The sequence below is a fragment of the Athene cunicularia genome, assembly GCF_003259725.1.
Source record: "Athene cunicularia isolate RWA chromosome 1 unlocalized genomic scaffold, athCun1 chr1_part1, whole genome shotgun sequence".
Taxonomy (NCBI): Eukaryota; Metazoa; Chordata; class Aves; order Strigiformes; family Strigidae; genus Athene; species Athene cunicularia.
The window spans coordinates 5,504,331-5,526,913 of record NW_020799091.1 but is presented as its reverse complement, the minus strand read 5'-3'; the positions used below and the strand labels follow the sequence as shown (position 1 = coordinate 5,526,913).

The 22,583-nt window shown below is 38.5% G+C and overlaps 1 protein-coding gene across 5 annotated transcripts; it reads left to right on the top strand.

Annotated features, from left to right (window-relative positions):
* Window positions 1–51: 51 nt before the first annotated feature.
* On the top strand, window positions 52–22,583 carry CCDC83 (coiled-coil domain containing 83). Of its 5 annotated transcripts, none has more exons than XM_026858799.1 (12): window positions 52–565; window positions 1,775–1,892; window positions 4,795–4,879; window positions 6,882–7,050; window positions 7,696–7,863; window positions 10,661–10,752; window positions 11,858–11,926; window positions 14,528–14,649; window positions 15,679–15,764; window positions 17,280–17,464; window positions 19,273–19,446; window positions 20,006–22,583. In XM_026858799.1, exons 2-12 carry the CDS (start codon window positions 1,807–1,809, stop codon window positions 20,018–20,020), a joined length of 1,251 nt encoding a protein of 416 aa, XP_026714600.1. In that variant the 5' UTR covers window positions 52–565; window positions 1,775–1,806; the 3' UTR covers window positions 20,021–22,583. The 5 variants fall into 5 exon arrangements, with proteins under 5 accessions (XP_026714600.1, XP_026714608.1, XP_026714616.1 ...); XM_026858807.1 differs by having other exon boundaries at window positions 19,273–19,449; window positions 20,009–22,583; XM_026858815.1 differs by lacking the exon at window positions 11,858–11,926.

The following is a 22,583-nucleotide window of genomic DNA, read 5'->3' as shown; positions in this document are numbered from 1 at the left end:
TTGGTCTTTTTTTTTTTTTTTTTTTTTTTTTTTTTAAATCTCAATCTTATAACAGTCATGTGTTTAGGGTTTTTTAAAGTTTCATGAAAAATATTGTATGAGCTGCTATCTGCAAGGTTTGTGTGAATATTAAGGACTTAATATGGCTTTAGACTCAAGTGGATGCTCAGGTGCAAAGGGTTTTTTTTCTTGGATGGTAAATGACAGTAAGGTTTACTGCAGTCATGCAGATACTGTGACACAGGCATGGCTGGCTGTATTGAAGTTCCACAGTAGAAATATTTTACTGATGTGTAGCAACCATTAAAACTTTGATCTGTGAGTCAGAATTTTCCAGGTTTCCGTGAATGGAATTAGCTTTATCTGCTCAATCAAGTGGTGCAAATATGGTGATTGACAGCTCTAGGCCATTGTCCTTATGAGTGAACTTTTCTTCAGCAGCGGGACAGACAAAATCTTCACAAGCAGGTTTCCAGTGCTCTGAGAGTAAAATTCCTCTGGATAAAACGTTATGAAAAAGATATTACAAGGTCTAAGGACTTGCATGGGGACATAAGACTCCAAGGTATGTTTACCTTTTCTTTCACTTATAGAGCTGTCACAGCAGTGAGCATTCCTTTTACGTGCCTTTCTGCTGTACACAGCACACTGCCTGCCCTCAGCACCCTACATGTTTCATCATCAGGCATCAACTAACTCATCTAGGGTAGAAAGTTATTTTGTATACAGAAAGCTCACATGGCTTTGCTTCAGGGTGTGGTGAATGCAATGAGAAGGCCTGAGCTGGAATATGGATTAGAGTGCATCTGTCAATAGTTGGTTTAATTTCATTCCCTTGATTTTTGCATCATTTTGGCAGGCTTGCTATGGGGCTTTTCACTGACTTTTCGATTTTTATTTTTATTTTTTCATTTCCCCGTGCTCATTTTAACAGGAAAAATAGCCAGCCTGCTGTATTTAGTCACAAAACAAGTTGTTATCAGGTTTTGTTATTAGAGTGATAATTGTTAGAATTCAGAACTTAAATTCAGAAAAGCAGTTTAATATGAAAACAGGTTATATACAATGTTTGTACTCATTCAGTAATAAACCCTCCTATGTTATATGAACTAATCTGGCATTTGACTATGTGACCACTAAAAGTAATGAATCTTCTTAAGTGCCCTTTTCTTGTGACTTTTTTTATCTAATATATGCTACCAGTTCCATTACAGACCTATTCACAGTCAGTTGAATTCTGAGGTTGGTAGTTGTGACAACACGCCCAGGGAATACTGCTGACATGCATATCCCTTCAGAGAGTGGTTTTGTTCCAACTCTGACAATGAAAGTTGGTATCAGAATTGCAGTGACAGGCAAATATTCATGGTGCTAGGAGAGCAGAAGGAGAGGGAAATAGATGCATATTAACAAGTGGACTCGATAAAAGAAGCCTGATAAAGAAACAGAAGCAAAGGACTGGAAAAGGAACAGCTGCTTGTTTGATTTGCAGGAATGTAAAACAGCCCACAACAAGGGAGGCAGTAAGTTAACTAGTGACAGAGGCCACTATTCACAAACATATCTTTACTCAGGAGAACACTTCAGGATGTCCCCAAAACATGGGGCTGAGTGCTACCCTGGGCAGGTTTGTTGTCAAAAAAACCCTCTTGTTTTGTTTATTTCAGAATTGTTAGGAACTTGTTACAAGTAGCAAAGGTTGGTGAACATATGACATTTTGTAAATCATTCGTTTCTCTTTTCTTCTTTCCTGTTTGCCCTTCCCTCCCTTTAGATCTAACTTCTAGCACAAGTACCACAAAAAGCATGGAAGAGAAGAAGAAAGAGAAGAAAGCAGAAGAGCAACTTACAGAACCTGAATCAGCTTTCCCAGAAGCCTTACTAGAATTTCAGTAGGTTTAATATATTTAACTTTTCACTCATATAGAATATTTGAAGGTATAAAGCCGATGACAAAGACGACTTGTCCAATTCAGAGCCTGAGCTGATTGACTGTGGCAGTTGTATTCATTTGTGTTCTTGTTTTGGGTTTTCAGTGCTATTTTGGAAATACACGCTCTTTAAACTATAGCGGTAAGAGAGTATTCAAGTGGGTCAGAGATATTTTTATGCCATTAGGTTATAACTTGGGAAAAAGTTTTATTAAAAACAAACAAAACCCATAATTTTTGTCTGTTAGTAGCAAGCTTTTGATGAGCATACTCTGAAGTTGCAAGGTCACATTTGACTGGGTTGTTTTTTTGTTTTTTTTTTCTTTAGAATTCCTTGGTGTTCACAGAAGTATGTAGTCACTAGCTAGAACCTCAAGACCTACATCTCAAGTTTGCTCCCTTGGTGCAGCTGAGAGCAGAGAACAAAAGGAAGTGTTTTGTTTTGAAAATAATGGAGGGAAAACTTAAAGGTCTTTTAAAATCAACGAGAGAAAAATAAGATCAAAGAGGGGAATATCTGAAGTAGTTATAAAATAGTCCAAATTATTTGCTCTCCAGTTGCTTCAGTAGATGATTAAAAGGAGAAAAATGAAGCTCTGTGACTTTGATAAAAAAGGCAAATACTGAAAGGGAGAAACTTCAACGGCATCCAATATTCAACAGTTATCAGCATTTAGGGAGCAAGGAGTAGTGCCTTGGTGTAGAAATGAAAAGTGGAGTAAGGAAACTGAAGAGCAATCTCATATAGTTCTAGTGACATCTGTAGGAGTTTACAGGGTTTATGTGAGATTTTCTATTTCATTTTACAAAGAACAGAGTACAGGTTTCCATAGTCAGCAAGCCAACACATCTATTTTGCTAAAAATAAGCAAACTGTGTTACTAGGCTGAGAAAAAGCCCACACCACCTTCTGATAAAATTGTTGTTATGCATATTCAAATATCCAAGCAAATGACTCGTTTGTCTGAAGAGTCTTCCACTGAAATGGGTGCTGTACTGACACAGGATATTTCATTTCTACAGCAACAGTAGGGGGAAAAGGGAAGAAAAGTATTATTCTTTATGTCTTTATCTTTCTCCCTCTCTCTTTCCCTCTTGCTCTCTTTCCCTCTCTATACCTCTGTGTAATCTGTAACTTCTCTGTACCACTTGACTGAACAAAGCAGCATAACCATACAAGTGAATATCTGCACATTCCACTTCAGGATTTATCAGTCAAGTGTGTAGTATTTATTTAACTTCCACTCCTACTGTTGCTTCTGTACATTGAAGAATGGTGGCTATTCATATAGAGTTTGTTAATTTGCATTTTCAGTATACTTTCAGTTTCAGGATTATTTAAGAACAACAATACCTTGAATTACTTGCCCTAGTAACATCCTACAGATGACTGACAAAACTGTCATGGTACTGGAGAAGAGTGTTGTTTCTAGATGATTAAATCATTTAAATGAAACCTAGTCTACAGAGTTGAGAAAAATAGTATCAAAGGAATGATCAATCTAGGCACTTTGTAGTTTTAATCTGGCAAATACCACAGAAAAATAATCTGAAGAGGAAAGTTACAAATGTAGCAGACAAAACAGCAAATTCTACTCATATGTTTTTGATGCTAAAAAAGTGACAGATATAGACTGTCACTTCATGGACAATCTTAAAAGTAGCAGAAATTGAGATCAGCAACAGTGTTCAAAATACAGAAATGATTTAAAATGGCAGGTAATTTAGGAGGTCACACTGTGTGGCCAAGCTGTCCCCTCTGTCTAATAAGTGATGTATTTTTGCTGTAGCCATCACCACCATCCCCCAGTATCTCTGTTCTAGTCTCTCTAACTAATATCCTTGTACTTAATGGAAAACCTGAAGAGTATCTTGGAGCACACTGACACCAGAGGATGCAAATCTAGTAAGCTGCAATTTGCATGATTGAGTGATGCAAACTTATACAGAAAAAAAAATATCTTCTTTTAAAACAACTTAATACAATAAGAAGGGGCAAAAAAACCCCCACAAACAAACAAAAAACAACCCCCCAAAACCTTAAGGAACAATAGCTGTTGAAACAGTAAAAGGTATTGTGATAATTATAATACTGTTGTGCTGTATGATGAAGGAGTTCCAGGAACAGAGGGAAAGATTACAGAGAATTTTGCAAATAGATACCATTTGCAATCGTTTTTCTCATTCTAGAAGAGAGAACACCAGAAAAAAAACCCCAACTTATTTCACAGCTGTTGCAAAGAGGATGACAAGTAGTATATGAAAATTGTGAAAGCAGTGAACTAGTTCTTTGACAACAATGTGTAAACATACTTAGAGGATACTACTGGGGCTGCAGTCCCTATATCCCTTGTGCTTCTTAAAGGCTAATAAGTTCTTGGTGTACAAATGCAGTTTATGAAGCTCAAGAAACCACTTTCAGAAGAATTGAATCCCATTTAATTCTCCAGTTTGGGATTCATCAGACCTATGCCTGAGTGAGTTGCCTAGGCTTCCTCTATAGTCAGTGGTGAGTAATAAATATTTCTGGAGCACAAATAATCTTGTTCTAAAAGAGACCTGTGGAATAGGTCAGCTAAACCACATTCAGAAAGAATAAACCAGTTTAATCCTCTCTAGTGGTTAGAAGGGAACAGTATAATCAGGGAATTTGTTTCTCAGTAGGAATATGAGATCCAAACTGACATAAAGGTCCCGATGTATATGGGAAATAATTTCTTTATGTGTAGAAAGCAAATAGTGGTATCCACCCATATGATACGAAAATAAACATTTCAGTAGTATTTACATCTAATCTATCTTAAATACCATTCCTCCCTCTTCTGTTTCTGTAAGAATATCTCTCTTTACTCTTTCTCCACAGAATTGAGACAAAAGAAGCAGCAATTGACCGTGCTTTGTTTGATCTGAAACAAGTGGAAAAAAAGAACAAAGAATATCATCAAAGAGTAAGAGACCATGTGTCCTTCTCCCAACACATTTGATATGTGGTGTTTTAACTCACAGATTCAATTTTATTCTTTTAATCCTAATACTACATTCACTAAAACTAGTCACTGCAGTGAATTTCTTACAGTCAATGAAACTAGAGTTAGTGAGTCACTTCAGGTACTAAAAGTTAAAGTGTTACCTGAATTAAATGTGTGACGTAAAGCATAAATGTTTTAAATATAACCATGCAAAAAAAGGACCTGGAGGGGTGGAACACTGGAGAATAGGACACAGCCATAAGGTAAAGTGAGTTCAGTGAAGGTGTTTTCCAATGCACATGAGTAATGTGCAATGCTCAGTAACTGCCCAAGTATTTAATCTTACTCTGCAGCAAACGTAGGACAGCAAGCCCCCTTTTCAGGTAATTTTACTGCAGTACATTCAGATGTGCGTTTTTAAACAATCCTTCAAATATTCCTTAATATTTTAGCGCATAAAGAATAAACAGTATTAACTTCATTTTTGTCAGCAGTATTAGCAGATCTAACCAAGCACTGAGATTTGCTGACCACCTTTGATTCACCTCTGAGGTAACAGAATTGCACAGGTTTCTATGAAAGTTTACTGATTCTTGCAAACTTAGTTAAAATGAAAACTGATCAAAGAACATCACACAATTGTCTAGGTGCAATTCTTAGCACTGCTTGATGAAGACTCACTTTCTTGAGAATTAAGAGTTGTGTTGGGTTATTTTTAGAACAACCAGTTCTAAAGCCATTAGAACTACCAGTTGCACCCAAGCGACACTTTAAAGAACCATATGTGTGAACTGTATATAAAGAACCATAATATGGCATCTGATGACTGAAAGCAGTGAAATTTGAAAGTTTATTTATATATATATATATATATATATATGTATATATATGCAGTCACCTAATGAATTCAAATAGCTCAAAAATCCTTAAACTGGATCATGTGATTAACCAATGTTGCAGTCTCTATTTCCTGTAGAAGGGAAACTTTGAAACCTTCCCATACCTGATACTTGCCCTGCTTTTATAAATATCCATCTGTTTATCTTTCCTTGGTGTTCCTTTCAGTCCTGAAGCCTGAGTGGTGTTTATTTGTGGCCTTAACTATCAGTGGAAGTGGCACGTGGATCTTCTCTCTGCAGACATCTGAAATCTCTTACGGTTATTCCCCTAATTTGCTGCTAGTTCATGGTTTCACAAGGACTCCTTCATATTTTAGACTGTGCAAGGTACTTTAGGGCATACTTGAAGTGCTATTTGTTTAATTTACCTGTGTTTTGAGAGTTCTTTGAGCTCCATCTTTTGCTTCCTGCTTCATGTTTCTGAGTGGTTTAGAGTTAATCCTTCTAGAAGGGAGGAATGCTCGAGACTACTGCACAGTTACTGTTACAGTTTGGCTGATACGGTTATTTGCTCCTTTATGGTATCCTTTGGGAGCAAACATACACGATCAGTAATTTCAAATAATTTGAGTGACACTTGAGAAGGGTCATGGAAAGGGTTACAGTCACAGTTGTGGAATCAGTAGGTAGAACTAATTCCAGCTCTGACAAGACTGTGGTTACATGCAAATGACCTGATCATCTGACAGCATTTCTGCCTGAAGGTGGTACATTCTCATGAAGAATATTGACATGAAGTAAACAACTCCTACAAATAAATATTGTTCTTAAATTGACCCATAAGGAACTTACTTTTCAGGCAATGGAGGACCATTGATCTGCTGCACCAAGTACAGCAGTCATTTGTCTCTCATTTCCTTGTAATGGTCTTGAAGTTACCAAGAAACTTTTGAGACTTGCAAGCTCTCCCTTCTGCTTCATCCTTTTTGAATAATGAAGAACAGGTGTTTAGCTGAGTGTTTCTGCAGTGCATCCGGGCACTAGGTCAGATTTTACTTTACTTCATCACTTAAGTTTGGCACTTTGAAAACTAATTTGAAAATGTTTTAATACTTGCCTTTTCTTCTGTTGTTCTTTCATAGAATGACCGTCTGAAGGAAGAACAGCAGGAACACATCAGGCGCATACTCAGGCAAATGAAAGAAGAGGAGAAAGAACAAGATGAAAAGCAGGTTGTGACTAGGGATGATGTGGAAGAGTCACTGAAAGCAAAATGGCAGTATGTTAAGGACCAAGAACAGCTTCTGAAAGGTATGTTGCGAGTTGTGGAAGTGTGGGTTGCAGTTTACGCAGCTGGGATTGAGTTTTTTTTTTTTTTTTTTTTTTCATTTTAAATGGAAATTCAACTTCCTCATTGCATAAAGCTTTTCCTCCCCAAATTTAAGCTCTTTCAACATGGTAAAAGATTGCGGAGGGCTTATAAGTAAATCTCTTCCTTCCAGGTGGTGTTATATTATTGTGCAAGTACAGACCCTTCATTTTTTCCATAGAGTTGAAACTCATGTAAGTGCTATGTACTGGCTCTGCTGGAAGATTTTAAAAAAATTATTGATGGAAGCAAAAATGAGAACTTTTGATTGTTGAAAGTTCTGGCTGCCATCCCTGAGATTCTCTGTGGGAAACATGTGTGTCTTTGGCTACAACATTTCAGTGAGAACTGTTCTCTCCCCTTGGCAGAATAAGATCAAGCTGTTTGTTTTCAGCAGTGATCGTGGCCCTTGACACTATGTGAGGCCATCATGTTGTAATGTATTGTAGTGTAAAAGAATCACCCTTCTTTCTCCAATGCCAATGCATGTACCTTTATTAAAGAATTTGATGACGTTGTAGGAATTATGAACTATCAGTCTGAGAAATTGGTAATGTACTCGTCTTCTGATGTTCTTATTTTAATAGATCTGCACTCCCAAATTGAAGAAGCTGGCCAAAGACTTTCAGAAAAGCAGAGTGAGAGGGATTATTGGTTGGAGTACAAAAATGTAGGAAGTAAAGCACAGGCCAACAGGATTATGAATCTGGAAAAAGTCATTAAGGAAATAGAATATGACCTTCACAGTACTGCAGGTCAGTTTACAGCTAATGTAATGTAAATCTTACAGGCTCTTTGTGTATTACTTGCAGGAATTAATTAAATTATAGATTTAATTTGAGGTCAAGTTCTAGTCATTTCTATCAGCTTTTCCAAGACAGAACACCTAAGGTGGGCTGCATAATCCTGTAAAATGGAAGAACTCTCTATCTATCCCTGTGAAAGTCCCTTTTTTAAACAAATTGATAAAGCTACAGAAATTATGAACACTTACAGAAACTGATATGCTTGTCTTCTGCCAATTTTCTTGTAAAATTCAGGCTACCCATTTTTAAAAAAATGTTACTGTGAAGGACAGCAGTTTTCTAAAAATAAGTCTACATAGATTTAGGTCACCTACACAGACGGCTCCCTTAGCAGTCATACCTGAAAATGTTGACTCTGCTGTTGTTGCTTCTTATCATGCTGCAAGCGCTTCACGTGTTGAAAACTCCTTTGACAGGAAAGTAGTATGATCTCATTCTTGGAACAGTCCTTTCGATCGAGCGTACTGGTTTAAACGCAGAACTAGAGGGAGCTGTTTAGCCAGCGGTCTGAACTTTGCCTCCTAGTTGCATAGTCTCGTGTATGAGGCCCTGCAAAATTGCCAGTACAGACATATACAAACACTGGGAACTGTTTCAATACTGACACAACAGTGGAATTCATTTGAGAGTTTATGTGTCCTGCTGCAGAGTGCTTTACAAAGATTTCTTTACTAATGCATTATTTTAAAATAATTTAAATATTTTGCTGTTACATAACCCATGCTTCTAGTGGGAGAAGGATGTCCTGGTTTTCTTCCTTTATGTCCCTCTCAGTATGCATGACCACAGCCAAGCAGCTGGTAGTAACAGGCAGTGACACGGCTCTAAGGGTCTGTATATTCTGTGCCAGCCATTACCAGGCGTCAACTACTGTGGATAAGAGCCAGCTAGCTATCTTTTTGTCTCTTGAAACATATTTTACCAGAATTAAGATCTGCACTGTGTTTTCTACATTGCTGGATAGCTTGCAAGGTATCCATCTCTGTATTCAGAAGAGGTTGATATTTTTCATTATGTGCTTTCTGTGTTCTTAATCAATTTAAAACTTTGCTATACAGCTGCTGAAATATGAAATGAAAAAGAGAATGGGCTTTTATGTAGAATGCCAGAATGTGCCAGTAGGAACACTCAGTCTGACCTCCTGCATGTCACAGGGTACAGAGCTGAAAATCTGTGCTAGAACGGAAGTGTATTTATAGAAGGGCTGCTACAGAGGTACATATAGCAGTTGCCTAATTAACATACTGCAAAATGATGCTGCCAGTACTGCAGTACTCAGGTTCCTAAAATCAAACTTGTAAAGTGGCTGGGAAGTACAGTCTACTAGCCCACAAAAAATTATATTTTTTTTTAGAAAAAATCAATCTAACAATCTTCCAGAGTGATGTGGCAACAAATTGGGGCTTGTTCACTCCTTGAATGTGGAAGAGGCTTAGGGAATAAGCATAGGTGAAGAGGTTTCTGTAGGTACCACTGAAGGGCTTGACACTAATGCAGTTCATGTGGTCTGGACATGACATTTTAAATAAAATTGTTGGAGGGGAGAGGAAGCAAAAGAGAGCCGTACACTTACATGAGGTGTGGGGAAAAATGTTACAGTGAGAGAATTAGGGAAAATAGTCTCCTTAGAAACAGTATATATGTCTGAACAGTTCTCCTTTTCTTCATTCTCCCAGTACAATGGGAGTTAAGCTGTCTGGCTGTTTAGCTGTCTGAAAGAATGAAAAGATGAATTAATTATAGTATGTAAGTACTTTCATTTCATCCTGCCAGGGTCTAGATGGTGGAGTGATTAAGTCAGGCCAGCTTCCACAGTGTTAAATTAAGAACTGATGTACAACTAATGCACCTTTTCATATTTGACTGCCTTTGACTCTGCAGTGGGTCCATGACCACATACTCATTTACAGCCAGACCAGCAGTAGACTGCCTGCAGCACAAGTGCAGAGCTAGGCTGAATTTCAAGCATCTGGAAAAAGTATGAAGTGCCTTCCTTCAAAGAAAATTACTACAATCTCATTCATTCCTTCAAAGGGAGAAAATACCAAGCAGCAGTGGGCTATTTAGAATAGCACAAAAACAACTGAAGGGAGGGTTGAAATAATTAAATAGCAAATTACTAGAAGTTGAAGCCAAACAAATTCAGTTTGATGTAAGACACACTTTTAAAATAATGGCCACAAGTAATGATGAAAGCGAATCACTGAGGCAGTTGCCACATTCTCCATTTTGTCCTGTTGTCAGATTAAAACCCTCTGGAAGGCTTAGATAAGTCAGAAAACTTACTAGGTTCTGTATAACTGTCTGAAAAAAAATGCCACGTGTGTAAGATGATCCAATATGCTTCTATATTAAGAAAATAATTTTTCTAAGCAAATCTCATACATGACTCCAGGAGCTCTGCTATTGATAGAGACAAAATTGAATATTAAGATGTCAATATTTCAGCAGAGAATTGCTCAGCTCGTTGCTCCATTAGAATTGAGTTGCTCAGCTGTTGTAGTTGCCAACAGAAACATGTAAGTCACTTCAGATTTCTAGTTTTGTAGTTTTGTCCTTTGAGTTGAGGAGGACGATTTCTGTGGAGAAGGATATTTGAATCTTCTACGTATGTGCACAGAAGCATCTATGCATGTGATGCTGGCTGATAAATTCTAGTTTAGGAACAACATGCCAATAATCTATTTGTTGTCAGGAGAAATTGATGTCAAATAATTATTTCTGATTTTCTTTTTTTGTTTTGAAGAATATCATAGAAATGCTTTAAAAGCAGTGAAAGAAGAAAATGACAAACTGCTTGAAGGGCACATGAAGCTAATTAAGGAACAGGCCTGTGAGGTATTCCTTTTGCCTTTTTTAAAAGTGCTAACTACATCATAGTTAGAATTAATGTACACTGTATTAATAATTATTTTAACTCAAATTAAGACTTGGAACTTTTCTAATAAATTGAAAGTAAAATAAACTGTCAACTTTCTTACTAAACATGGCATACACACATGCACTTTTTTTTGTTTTAAATCAGACTAACAGTGAGTAGATGTGAGGGCATTTTACAAACTAAGTATAGGAAACTGGGGCACCATGCACTGATATGACTTGTTCAAGAACATGTCACTTGCTGTGACCTTAATTTTGATGTTTGCATAGACTTCAAAAACCAGTGACACACTAAGAGATTGTCTGCATGGAAATAAACAATTTGAAGAAAAAAAACTTGGTTTGTACTTGTACAACATTTTTTAAATGCCAAAATAAGATTTTTTTTTTTTTTTTGTCATCTCTGCCAGCTCTGCTTTACAAACATGATTTACGAAGTACTTATTGTGATGACTTCTTAGACTCCCAAAATACAAAGAATACTTCAGAACAGATCACTGGTTGGGCCCATTAGGTATTCAAATTCCTTGACTCCGCTGCTGGAATTTTCAGTCATGTGAGCACATAATCTTTATGGTGATCTACAAGGGCATCTTCCCTCCCAGTTGTTCCTTTCCACTTACTGACATTAATAATTAAATTGTAGCCTTGGCTCATTAGCATAAACCTCTACATGTTTAAGTCAGTCACTTGTCATAGATCAGTACTGAATCGTTTGTGATTTTATTTGCTTTTTTTAACAGCTAACAGTTTGATTTCCCGAAAACAGAAAAATTAGAGCAGTAGTGGGAACATAGCAGAACTTGTTAGCCTATTTTAATATAGGAAATCATAAAATACTGGTAAATTGCTTGACACAAACTGTACTAGTCAGGATGATGGAGAAGAAACAGCTGGTCTTGTGGGCTAAATCCCCTTGTAATCCCTCGGGGGATGCTACAGTCTGTTGTGTGGCTTTTTCTTAATTATTTCCTGCTGAACAGCAGAAGGTTGTTCTTTATAGTATGCAGCACTGTCAAACTCCTGATTTCAGACAAGATGATCTTAAATTGTGTTTTCTCAGAATGCTGTAAGATACTTAGACAAACACAGTTGCAGAGAAATTGAAGAGAATGAATGGCTAAAAGAAGAGGTAAGCAGATCACTTTCATACTGTTTATCATAGCAGTTCAGGTTTGAAATACCATGACCTACACTCATAACTGTTTCCAGTGATGGACCTCTGGAGACTTTCATAGGAAAAGGACAGCAGTTTTCCTGTAATTAATCTGTAATCCTGAGTAGCAAACAGTGTATGTGGTGAATAAAGATAAAAGGTGAGTATCTACTTTCTCAAATGAAGGAGCCCTTTTCCTGCCCAAGCAGTTATGTGAAGCTTCTATACAATGATATACAATTATATACAATATGTAAAATAACATATACGTTAAGTACATTATTTGTGTATAATGCATTATGTACATTATATACAATAATTACAATTGTATATACAAAAATATACGATTAAGTATGGACATCTGTGGAGATTAGAATACTGTATAGTGTAAGGGCACAACCGTGCAAGTGTCTGAAGAGTGTAGTTTGGAATTGCATTAAAGTTCTAGTGTTGCTATATTGAAAGAAAATAGATATGGATGTTGGAAACATTTTTGGAGAACAGGTTTGGGACAGCTTTAAATGGGAGGTAATAAAGAAATCCTGGAGATTAGTACACTGAAGAGAGGAAAATAAAAATCTTATATAGTTGTAATTGATTACTTGATTGCTTTTATACTGTACTTTAATGGCAATTTAGAGCTATATATTAGATAGTTGTAACTTTTCTTGTCAGGAAAACACTTTTTTGTGAGCCAAAGTTAGGGAACTGATTTTCCCATGGTGAAAGTTTGATTGTGTGTGTTCTAATCAATGCAGATTCTTTGTGGTGATTGATCTAAGCAAGAGATTGGAGAGAGGAAGTACTCTTCCCCACCTTTACAATCTCACAGTTTAAAACTGAGCAAAACTTTTTTGGAAATTAATAAACGAACTTCTTATTTTTCAGTGCCACATCAACAAACTTTACAGAGGTTTCTCCATTTTACTTACTAATTTAAGATACTTGCCAGCATGCAGGGATATGGCTTTCCTTCTTCCCCTTAACGAGCTATGAGCTTACATCTTTAATTTTCCAGGGTGGTTGTCCAAACCACAGCTTCTGAGGCAATGACGTAGGGGTCAATAGGGCAGAATTAATGTTTTAATCTGTACAAACAGGTAGGACCTCAAATCTATACATCCTATCATCAAATCAGCATGAATTCCCTTCCTTTCTCCCTGTCTCACTCAACAATTACAAATTTTGCATGCATGAGGCAGCGTCAACAGGGGGAGATCCTCTTTGGAGTACTCATGTCCCCACAGGCCCTCACCTTGGAGTTGAGGGATTTGGGTTTCTTTCCTCTCAGCTGGAAGTTTCCTATGTTATGAATTAGTTTCCTATGTTACTAGTTTCCTATGTCATGAATTAGTGCTTTGAATTATTGTGGAAAACAAAACTATTATCACTAATTTCTGTAGTACTCTGAATTCACCCATTCATTTTCTGTGTTTTTCTTATACAGATGAAATATTTTCTTTCAGGCTAATGTTTGTATGTAGCTGACAGACTCTTGCGGTATTTTCTTTTGGGGAGATAAACCAAAACTTTCAGTTTTGTCCTGGTACAAAATTTATCATTTTTTCACTTTGGCCACTGAACTTAAAAATTAATTACCAAAACAGCCCTGAACTAGTTACCTCTGAATTTGAACAGATTTGGAGACTTCAGTCACATTTTTCCATGGTTACTGTGTCACACCAAGATGGTGCAAAGCTGCATCACCTCATCCTGCCAAGCCACATCCCATTACTGGTTAATGGCCTGTCATTTTAACTGGTTTTAATCTGTGGGAGAAATGGGAACTAGTTTTTAACTTCAAATTTGGATAATTATAGCTGGGTTAATTGGGCTTTGGTGAGAACAGATACATTCAGATCACTAGGTACTGCTTTTAAACGTGTGCATATGGCTAAGATTTCTGTGAAGGTATCTATCCCATAGTATGTTCCACTTCCCAGTGAAGGGGGAAAGAATGTGCTTGTGCTTCAGGAAAAGTGAGAGGAACTGTGGGAACTGAATAATGGGTATCCTTTGGTTAATATAACTTCATGGCAACATGAGGCGATTTGATTACCAGTCCAAAAGGAAGTAGAACCTAGGGTTTAGCCAATGTCATGGCTAACTTGGACTGAAAGCTTCACTAATTCTGGGTAAAAATGTTTTGTGTATAGGCAGGAATTAGAAAAGCAACACTTGCTGAGCAAGAGCCTGAATTTAAGTCTACAAAGAAGTTTTTTCTCTCTCAAAGCTCTGATGTAAAAGCAAAAAAGAAAAATCCAGAGCTTCTGTCTCCCAAACCTGTTTGGCTACATGAGAAGGTTCTGCTATCAGGGTTGCATAGTCCAAATGTGTGGCTATGATTGAGAGAGTTGTGCCAGTAAAGGGTTCTAATAAAGGTGTGAAGGAACCAGAGAGGCCTTCCCTTTGCTTGAAAATGTGTCATTATGTTCCTCCACCAAATGCACAGTCTTGCTGATATAGCTGTATTCATCCTAGGCATGTGCTATCCAGATAGTTACTATTAAAGCTTTCCAAAATGGGTATAGTCTTTCTAATTTTTTTTTTTTTTTTTTTTTTTTTAATTGTCAAAAGATTAAGAGGTACCAAAAGGAAGTAAGTGATTTGAAAGCCTCTATTCAGCTCCTGGAAGAAGAAAATATTGCTTTAGTGACAAACATAATTGATGCCAGACTTCAGAATCTGAGGGTATGCAGGTAAAATGATGTCTTCATAGACGCAAAAGAAATTTTTATTTATTTATTTATTTATTTATTTTAAAGATAACACTGCTTTCTGCCTCTAGAGCTATTTGGGCTCTCCCACAACAAAGCTAGAGGGGAGGCAGGATTTGGCTGAGTATGTGTGGCACTTGTGTCTCTGAAGAATGACATTGGCACTGTAACCTCCTAAATATCAAAATTCAGGGAAGAAACTGGGTTATTTACTAATCTATTAAGACCTAGTGACGCTCACTTTCTTTTAGTGGGGATACCATTGGGGCTTGGAAATAGTTTCTTTCTGTTGTAATTGTCTCAGACCCAAGTGCTGAGTAATAGATTTTTCCTTTACTATTGGCAAAATGTTTAAGGATGTGAAGATTATTATGTAAATATATGGGGTTTTGCAATCTCAAGTGAAACAAATGACCTGGTACTAAGTAAGGAAGAGGCCTTGGGATAGTTCTGTCTGCAGAGGTGTCTGTAGTATTAGTTTCTTTTATATTCAAATTATTTAACTTGTCCCCTAGAGAAAGATTAATTTAGCTGTAAAATGTCAACACTAATGCTATCAAAAGCACAGTGTAACAATGGGAATGGTCCATCTTCATTTTCCAGTTCCAGCTCAGTGATTTTAGCCATATTGCATTAAAAAGTTCCAAGTCTTAGAAGTGACCATTTTTCTTTCCTCTCCAAACTTTGGACTGCTTTTTAAGTGAGAGCTGCCAGCTGTGGTTTGAATCTTGGACTGACTGGAGACTATAACATTTGTTTTCTTTTAGTCTCATGGACATAGTTGAACTTAGGCACCAAGAATAAAAAAGAGCAGCTTATTAGCCACTAAGCTACCTGGCTGCCTCCGTTGCATTTTTAAACCATTGCGCTATTCTCCATTTGTGGTTAAGCACCAACTGGCTTTCAGAAAGTGTGCTTTCCCCCCTCACCCCAAAAGGTTGCACAGAACAATTTAGAGAGAAAATTCAGCCCTCTAATATGAGTTTTACTTTATCTTTTTTTATTTCACAGGCATTTGTTTCTTACTCAGGCAGCTGGTTCACAAGATGAATTTCATAAGGATGAAATGAATGAAGCAGAGTATAGAGAGTATGCAGGTAATGCACGTGCCAGCAGCCTATAAGAACTGAGAAGTTACTGAACGTTTATATACTTTTTATTTCTTAAGTTTTTTTTATCAGACTGCCTGTTTGACATGGTGAACACTTCATTTCCCAGTTAATTGCAGCCACCACAGAAATGATGGACTGTAGTTTACATTAAGAAGGCGAAACTACAATCTACCTGCAATAGAGTTTTAAAATTGAAATTGGTGTTTAGATTGTTGAATGTAATTACTCATATAGAGCTAACCTGGAATGTGGTTAGCAGTATCGGCCATCTTTTATGAAGACATGATTCATATCTTAATCAGTTCTTTACTGATCTATATCATCATAACTTCATCATATCTTGTCCCTGAGAGGACACTCTTGAACTCTACACTGGCTTTTCACTTGAAGTGTACATGCACTTCATGTTACAATCATTCAGCTCATAGAGATACACTGGAGTTAAATTATAAATAAATTCCTAGCAAGAGCAGATGAAGTTGTATGGAGCTCAGCCTGAACTGAAAATCTTGGTAAGCAGTACTGAATTTTGGGCTGAACCTCCATCTGTTCTGGTAGGTGTACTCAGGAAAAGGATACACCATTCGGCAAGAAGGACTATATGAGTGTGCTTATCCATTCAGGGTGGTTTGTATGGATTCCTTAATATCCATATTTTATGTACTCACTTTGTGTGAGTAGAAGAAAGAGTGGTAAAAAAAGACAAAATTATACTGAAGAGGTAACTTCCAGAAATTGAAGTTATACAGTTACAGATACATGAACAAGTCTGTTGAAGTTCCAGCCATAGCTGTGCCTTTCTGGAACCATCAGGCGTCATCAAACATGTTGACTAAGACTTCTGAATTAGATATATGTTTACTTTGAACAGTTCAGCTCTATTACCTTTGCTAAACCTTTACAATAGTTACTGGGAGGAGTAGGTTTTGTTCCAGTAATCTGGGGTCAAGTCACTGTCCCAGGCAAACACAGAACTCAACAGTTCTTGTCTGGAATTCTCTATCATCCTGAAAATTAGTCAGCTGCAGATGTGAGCTCTTCTGGGGAGTTGTAAGTCGACGAGCTGTGTTTCAGGAACTCGTATGTATGTACATATAGAGATACAGATGTGGATATTGAAAAGGTTTTTTTTTCTTGGTTTTGCTGTCTTTCCTATTTTTTTAACTATTCCTGGCTATATAGGATTTAAGTTGAACTGGTAAAAGTTGATTTTATTATTTTTTTTCCCCTGCCCCGTCCCACAGAACCATTACCCCTAACTTCCAATCAATGTCAGTCCCTGATCTTGATCAGAAATGGTAAGCTGAAATAAACATAGAAAAATGAGTGAGCAAAATGAACATTTGGCTTGGATTGCCAATTAAAAATCTTACCAAGCTGTTCATTACACCACAGTGGCCAAGCCACATTAAAGATCACAGGCATATATACCGAATACTAATTCTGATCTTCATAAAGCTTAGCAATTACATACACATCTTTGTTAATCTCTTTAAAAAGCAAAAGCAGATGGAGATGAAAGCCTCAGAAGTGCCACAGTCCCCTGTCAGAAAAATAAGGACTTTGCAAAGAGTCAGTCTAAAACAGAGAATGAGAAGCCTAAAGACAGTGATGAGGAGCTGTGGGGAAAGTCTTTCACTCCAACTATTGACAGCTTGTTGTATGAAGACAAAAATGTTTTCCAGGTATGAGTTAAAGTAACTGGAGTCTTTCACTGACACAAATATATTTCAGGTTGGAGCATGAGCTACTGCCAGGAGTGTTCTACTCCCAGTGGTGTTATGGCAGAAAAAACGCCAATGTCTTTTACCTAGTGCACAATCCAGATCTTAATCATAGGGTGCTGTCTGAGATGGTGAGGACACTCCCTGTCCTTCAGATGCCAGAAGACTGTAGGCTCTGCCATGCAGGTCAGCCTCACGTGGGTGTGTTGGATGCCTTAGGACATTTCCAACAGCATTGTTTTGGCAACTGAATGGTGTCTTAGAAATCAGTGTCCGTGAGTGTCAGGATGAAATTCCCCCTAGAAAGAATTCTCAGTGTCACCCAGTGAGTTTTCTATGGTACTGCACAGACTTGTTGGCTTAGATGCTGGTTCTTTAGAATTTATGTTTCACAGTAGCATTAAAGGATCAATAAGTAATTTATTCCTTCAACAGAAAGCCAAGACGAATATTTTTCTGGGTGCAAAATAGAGGGGTTGAGGAAATAAAAAGGTACAGGTTGTATGTAGGTAGACAGAGTTTGCATGGTTCTCAAAAGAGGTGGTGGCACCTGCTTCAGGAGATCCTCAGCTGCAGAAAGATGTTTTCTGGATGCCTTTGATAATACACTCTTGAGTTACGAAAACTTGAATACACTAATTAATTTCTCTCAGAAAATATATGACTCTACATCATCTATTTCTACTGCAAATTAAAGATGATGATATAGACATGGCACAGACTGCGGGGCTTGCTCTGTAGAGATACTTCTCCATAATGTTTCTCTGCTCTTGAATATTTTATTCAATCATACTCAATAATGAGTTTAAAAACCAAAATCCCCAAACCCAACAACTCATTTTTTTTCTAGAAATTTGGCATTCGTTTGATTAATACCCTGCAACTTCTGTTCAGAGAAGTCACCCTGCTGCCTCGATCAGAGACTAACCTAAGGAGCACCTCTGTCCTGAAGAGTCATTACAGAGAAAAGCTGAACATCGAACCAAAAACATTCTGTTCAGGTGTTTGTTGCCTTGCAGTTGTTGCCTTGGGAGAGGAAGAGTAGCTTTACTCCCTTCTTCCTGATGTTAGCACTGCAGAGCCCACCTCACTGAGGGCCATAGGTCCTGCTGACATTCTTGTACTTCCCAAGAACAAAGGTGTAACTACAGACAGCGGAGCTGCACTGACAACTATTAAGACAGCATTTATTAAGTAGAGGGGATTCAAGAGCTTGCACTGTAGGGTTCCTTCTTCTGTCCCCCTGGCCTTGGCTGAACAGTCCTGCTCCTGCCTTAGGGAACCAGTTGTGCACATCAGCCTCTTCTGTAGCTGATTCATTCACTACCCCAGCAGAAAAACTTGCCTTTTTTTCTCCTCTTGAATTAGTTTTCTGTTGGGTTAGTCAACCAAATTGACCCAGAGGTCTGGAGGTGGCCAGAGCCAGTGCAGATGTGGTGGAAGTACATGGCTGGACCTGGACCTCTGTCTTTTGGCAGTGGTGAGCTGTTGGATTAGTTAATTCTTCTCACAGAACTGAACTTGGGAGTAGAATCTGGTTTGCAGAGAAAGTGTTAGTGGTGAAAACACACAGGAAAAGGAAAGGGCAGCAGGGCTGCAGCCTCCTATGGCTTGTAAAGCGAGCCCGGTAACAGCGACATTACTAAACACAGCAACCCCAGGGCAGCATCTTTACAGTTCCTTTTAAAAGGAAAGTTGCTGAGTTCTTTTTAAGATCTGCTGCTTTTCTGTGTAATTGCAGAATAATAATAATATTCTTTCTTCTTAAGGACTACTTAAAGCTGGTCCCTCTGGAGACAAATCTAATGTGTGTCGTTGGAAGAGCCATGCCTATTCACAAAGAACCAGAAGAAATGCCAGGCAGGAGCCACACAGAAGATGGCGTTACTGGTAAATCAGACAGGCACATCACAGCTCAGATGATCAAGGCCTTATCTAAAGACGAGTTTGGTTAAAAATAGACAAACCAACACAGAAATGTAACATTGTCAGTTCATTAAGCATTTGCTCTGTTCTTCAAGGAGCGTGTGGCTCTGTGCTTTGTGGAAACTATTTTTGAGTGTCTGAATCATGATTTACATGTATAAGTTTCATGAGAGGTGGGTCTGTGTGCAGGTGGTTAATTGAAAGGTTGCTTTCCCTACCACTGTGAGAACTCTTGTGCACTTTTTGAGTTTCTCAGTCCACGTAGCTGCACATAGATCTAATCAAGAATCTGAGTTAATATTTAGTTTTTGTGGTCCCCACTTGCAATCTGTCAAATATGTAATTCCCTCTTGATCAGATACTGAAGGGGTAAATGTGGGCTGACATAAAATGTAACAAAATACTTAACACTCTGTGAAAGCAGAATCTAATTTATCCAAGCATAATTCAACTGTTGCTAGACATTGAATGTTTGAATGCATTTCATCTGCCTCCATAACCAAAATTTAATTGAAAAAAAGTTAAAAAACCAGAACATAAAAATAATCAGTCTTAAATACTTATTTTTTCTTTTTACAGCTGGCCAAATAAATTGCATGACCCTGTATCTTTGTTTCTTGGCTAGTCTCCATGAACACCTTTCTTAGTGCATTGGTCCAGTGGGTCTCTCCGCACCCTCGTTGCACATCCTGGACACCCCCCCACGAGAACACAACGCAGTTACCTCCCACAGGCACAGGAGGCTTCTGACCTATCCATTGCCTATTTAGAAACTTGTAAAAGCATCGAATAATCTGATGTAAACCCTTCAGCTGCTTGATATAAAGCTTTTAAAAAACCTTAAAACATTCTACACAACCTACATCTGTGCAGTGGGTCTCACTTTATCCTGTACTTCTGTGCAAACGTTTTTCATTTTCGAGCGAGCTCTGATGTTCCTACCCAGCAGGTGTCTTCTTGAGTTGCAGGGGAGTCCAAGGCTGGGCTCCACTGCCTGCAGCTCAGAAACGGGGCTCACAAGCGACCTGGAGAGGTAGGAGCCTTCACCTCAGACCAAATCTCACTTGTGTTGCCATGTGGTAAACAGCCAGATGAGCTGGGACGTGCTCTTGCTGTAACCCAGCTGAGTTCCCACAAGGCTGAGGTCTCCCCTGGAGAGCGGGGATGGGAATTTGCGAGGTGCTAACTCAGTGCAGCAGCAGCAGCAGCCTCCCCTCGGCTAGGCCGCTCGCTTTGAGTGAAGTGCAAGCCCCATGAAATGGCTTACTTGAAAGAGAGATTAGTTCTGCTTGGTGATTAGTTTAGCTTTTCACTCAGTCACAGAATTAGAATATGGCTTATGCTGAACAGCTTTTCAGTTAAAGAAAAGCCTCTCCTCCTTCCCACCACCCCCCAGAGGGCATTTCCAGTTCCTAGTGAGGTAAATGTAGGGCCCATCTCTAGGCTTCTCCTTGCTTATGCCCATAATGCATCCACCACGTGTAGGACATATGGCAGGACAACACAAACACGTACCTTAGAAAAAAAGAAACTTCGCCTCTTCAAGTCACTGTTTAGCCTTTTACTGTAAATGCCTGTGTGGGTGAGAGGGAGTTAAAAAGAAATCTGAAACATGCTAATTAGGGTGCAAGCCACAGGCAGCCTGCACAAGCCAGGAGCAACAGCCTGTAGCAAAACATATTTAGTGAAGTGTCCAAAATCCCCTTGATTTCTATAGGATTAGCATTAAGGCCAGTGTGAGGCTTTTATGCAGAGAAAGCTAGGTCTTCAGCAAATGAGGCATCTGGGTTTGATAATTTTGCTTCTGGCAAAATCTCTCAGCAATGAACAACATGTTGTAAAACAGAGGGTTGATCCATCCACTTTCTGGCAGCACGGCTAATGCTTCCAACTCAAACAATGGGAGCCAGGGTTCACTACTCCAGTTAGGATAAAACTTAAATTCCCAGCATTATCAAATACCTTTTCTTTACCATGTTTTTGTCGTGCAAGACAACTACAGGACACTAGGTTACATGATGTAGGAAAGCATCTGTGTGTCCCCACAACTATAATCCAAGCAAAGCCTTGGTTGAGCTGGAGTTATGTATTTAACTGGCACACAACTCAAAAGAAACTTGCAGTTCCAACAGGAAAAAAAAAAACCTCACAAGTGTTCACTGAAAATTCAAAGTTTAAGAAATATGATCGTTACCCAAGTTGCAAGTAAGTGGGCGGTAATAAAAGCTATTTTAATAGAACTGAAGTCCATTTGCTGGAACCGAGAAACATCAATCCGTCAAATGCCTAAAAAGCACAATGGCGTGGGGTGTCCTGCTAGCCTGGATCCACTCAAGTGATTAAAGGAGCTGCTTACCTCAGCACACTGCTGGTTTGAACCCTCTCTGAGCTATTTCCCTCTAGAGTCAAGCAATTGGATTATATTGCTTTATAGTCTGGCTGTGCAAGTCTGATCGCTCCCCAGCCTGAGCTGCGGGGAATGTAGGTTACTTAAAAACCAGACCCAAAGTTGAGAGGTTTGCAGCCCTCGATGCAGCTGGGTTATATAACAAGGCAATCTTTCCACAGGTTCAGACCTGTGTGTTTTGGGAAATGAGGGTAGGAGACTTGTTCTGCAGCATTTGTTCTTGTTTGGCTGCTTTCTGAGAGAGAAGTTATTAAACACTCTGCTTCTGTGGGCTAGGAGGAGTTTGCCAGAATAAGGTCAAGGCAGAAGCTAATGGACTGAAAAGTTACACTACAGTGACAAGCAAGGAACAGAGAATCTTATGGTATTAGCGTCTTAAGCCACTGATGTTTTGCAGCTGGATTTTCCTCTGAAAAAGACTTTCCCTTGAATTTTGAGTCCACTGTAGAAATAAGGATGTTTCTCTGTAACACGACGCTTCAGAGCTCATGTTCTGCAGACTACCACAAACACCGTGTTGCTCTAGGACAGGACAGGGTAAGGAGATGCCAACAACCGTTGCTGTCTGTGGCCCATCAAACATCTCCACTGAGCCATGGAAAACTGGGATTGGACACGGTGCTGGATCTTTCCCTCACTTTTAGCGATTGAAGTGCAGCAAGAGGCTGAAATTGTATCAAATAATGCTTTTCTAGAAAAATAGTACTTGGGCAATGGCTGTAGCTCGCATGGGGAAGCTCAGCAGTT

Excerpts from the sequence above, each read along its gene's own strand:
- CCDC83 (XM_026858799.1), top strand. The coding sequence starts at position 1,807 with ATGGAAGAGAAGAAGAAAGAGAAGAAAGCAGAAGAGCAACTTACAGAA. Across the intron at positions 7,051-7,695 it reads CCAAGAACAGCTTCTGAAAG|ATCTGCACTCCCAAATTGAA; the intron begins GTATGTTGCGAG and ends TTATTTTAATAG. Across the intron at positions 15,765-17,279 it reads AGAGTATAGAGAGTATGCAG|CAAAAGCAGATGGAGATGAA; the intron begins GTAATGCACGTG and ends CTCTTTAAAAAG.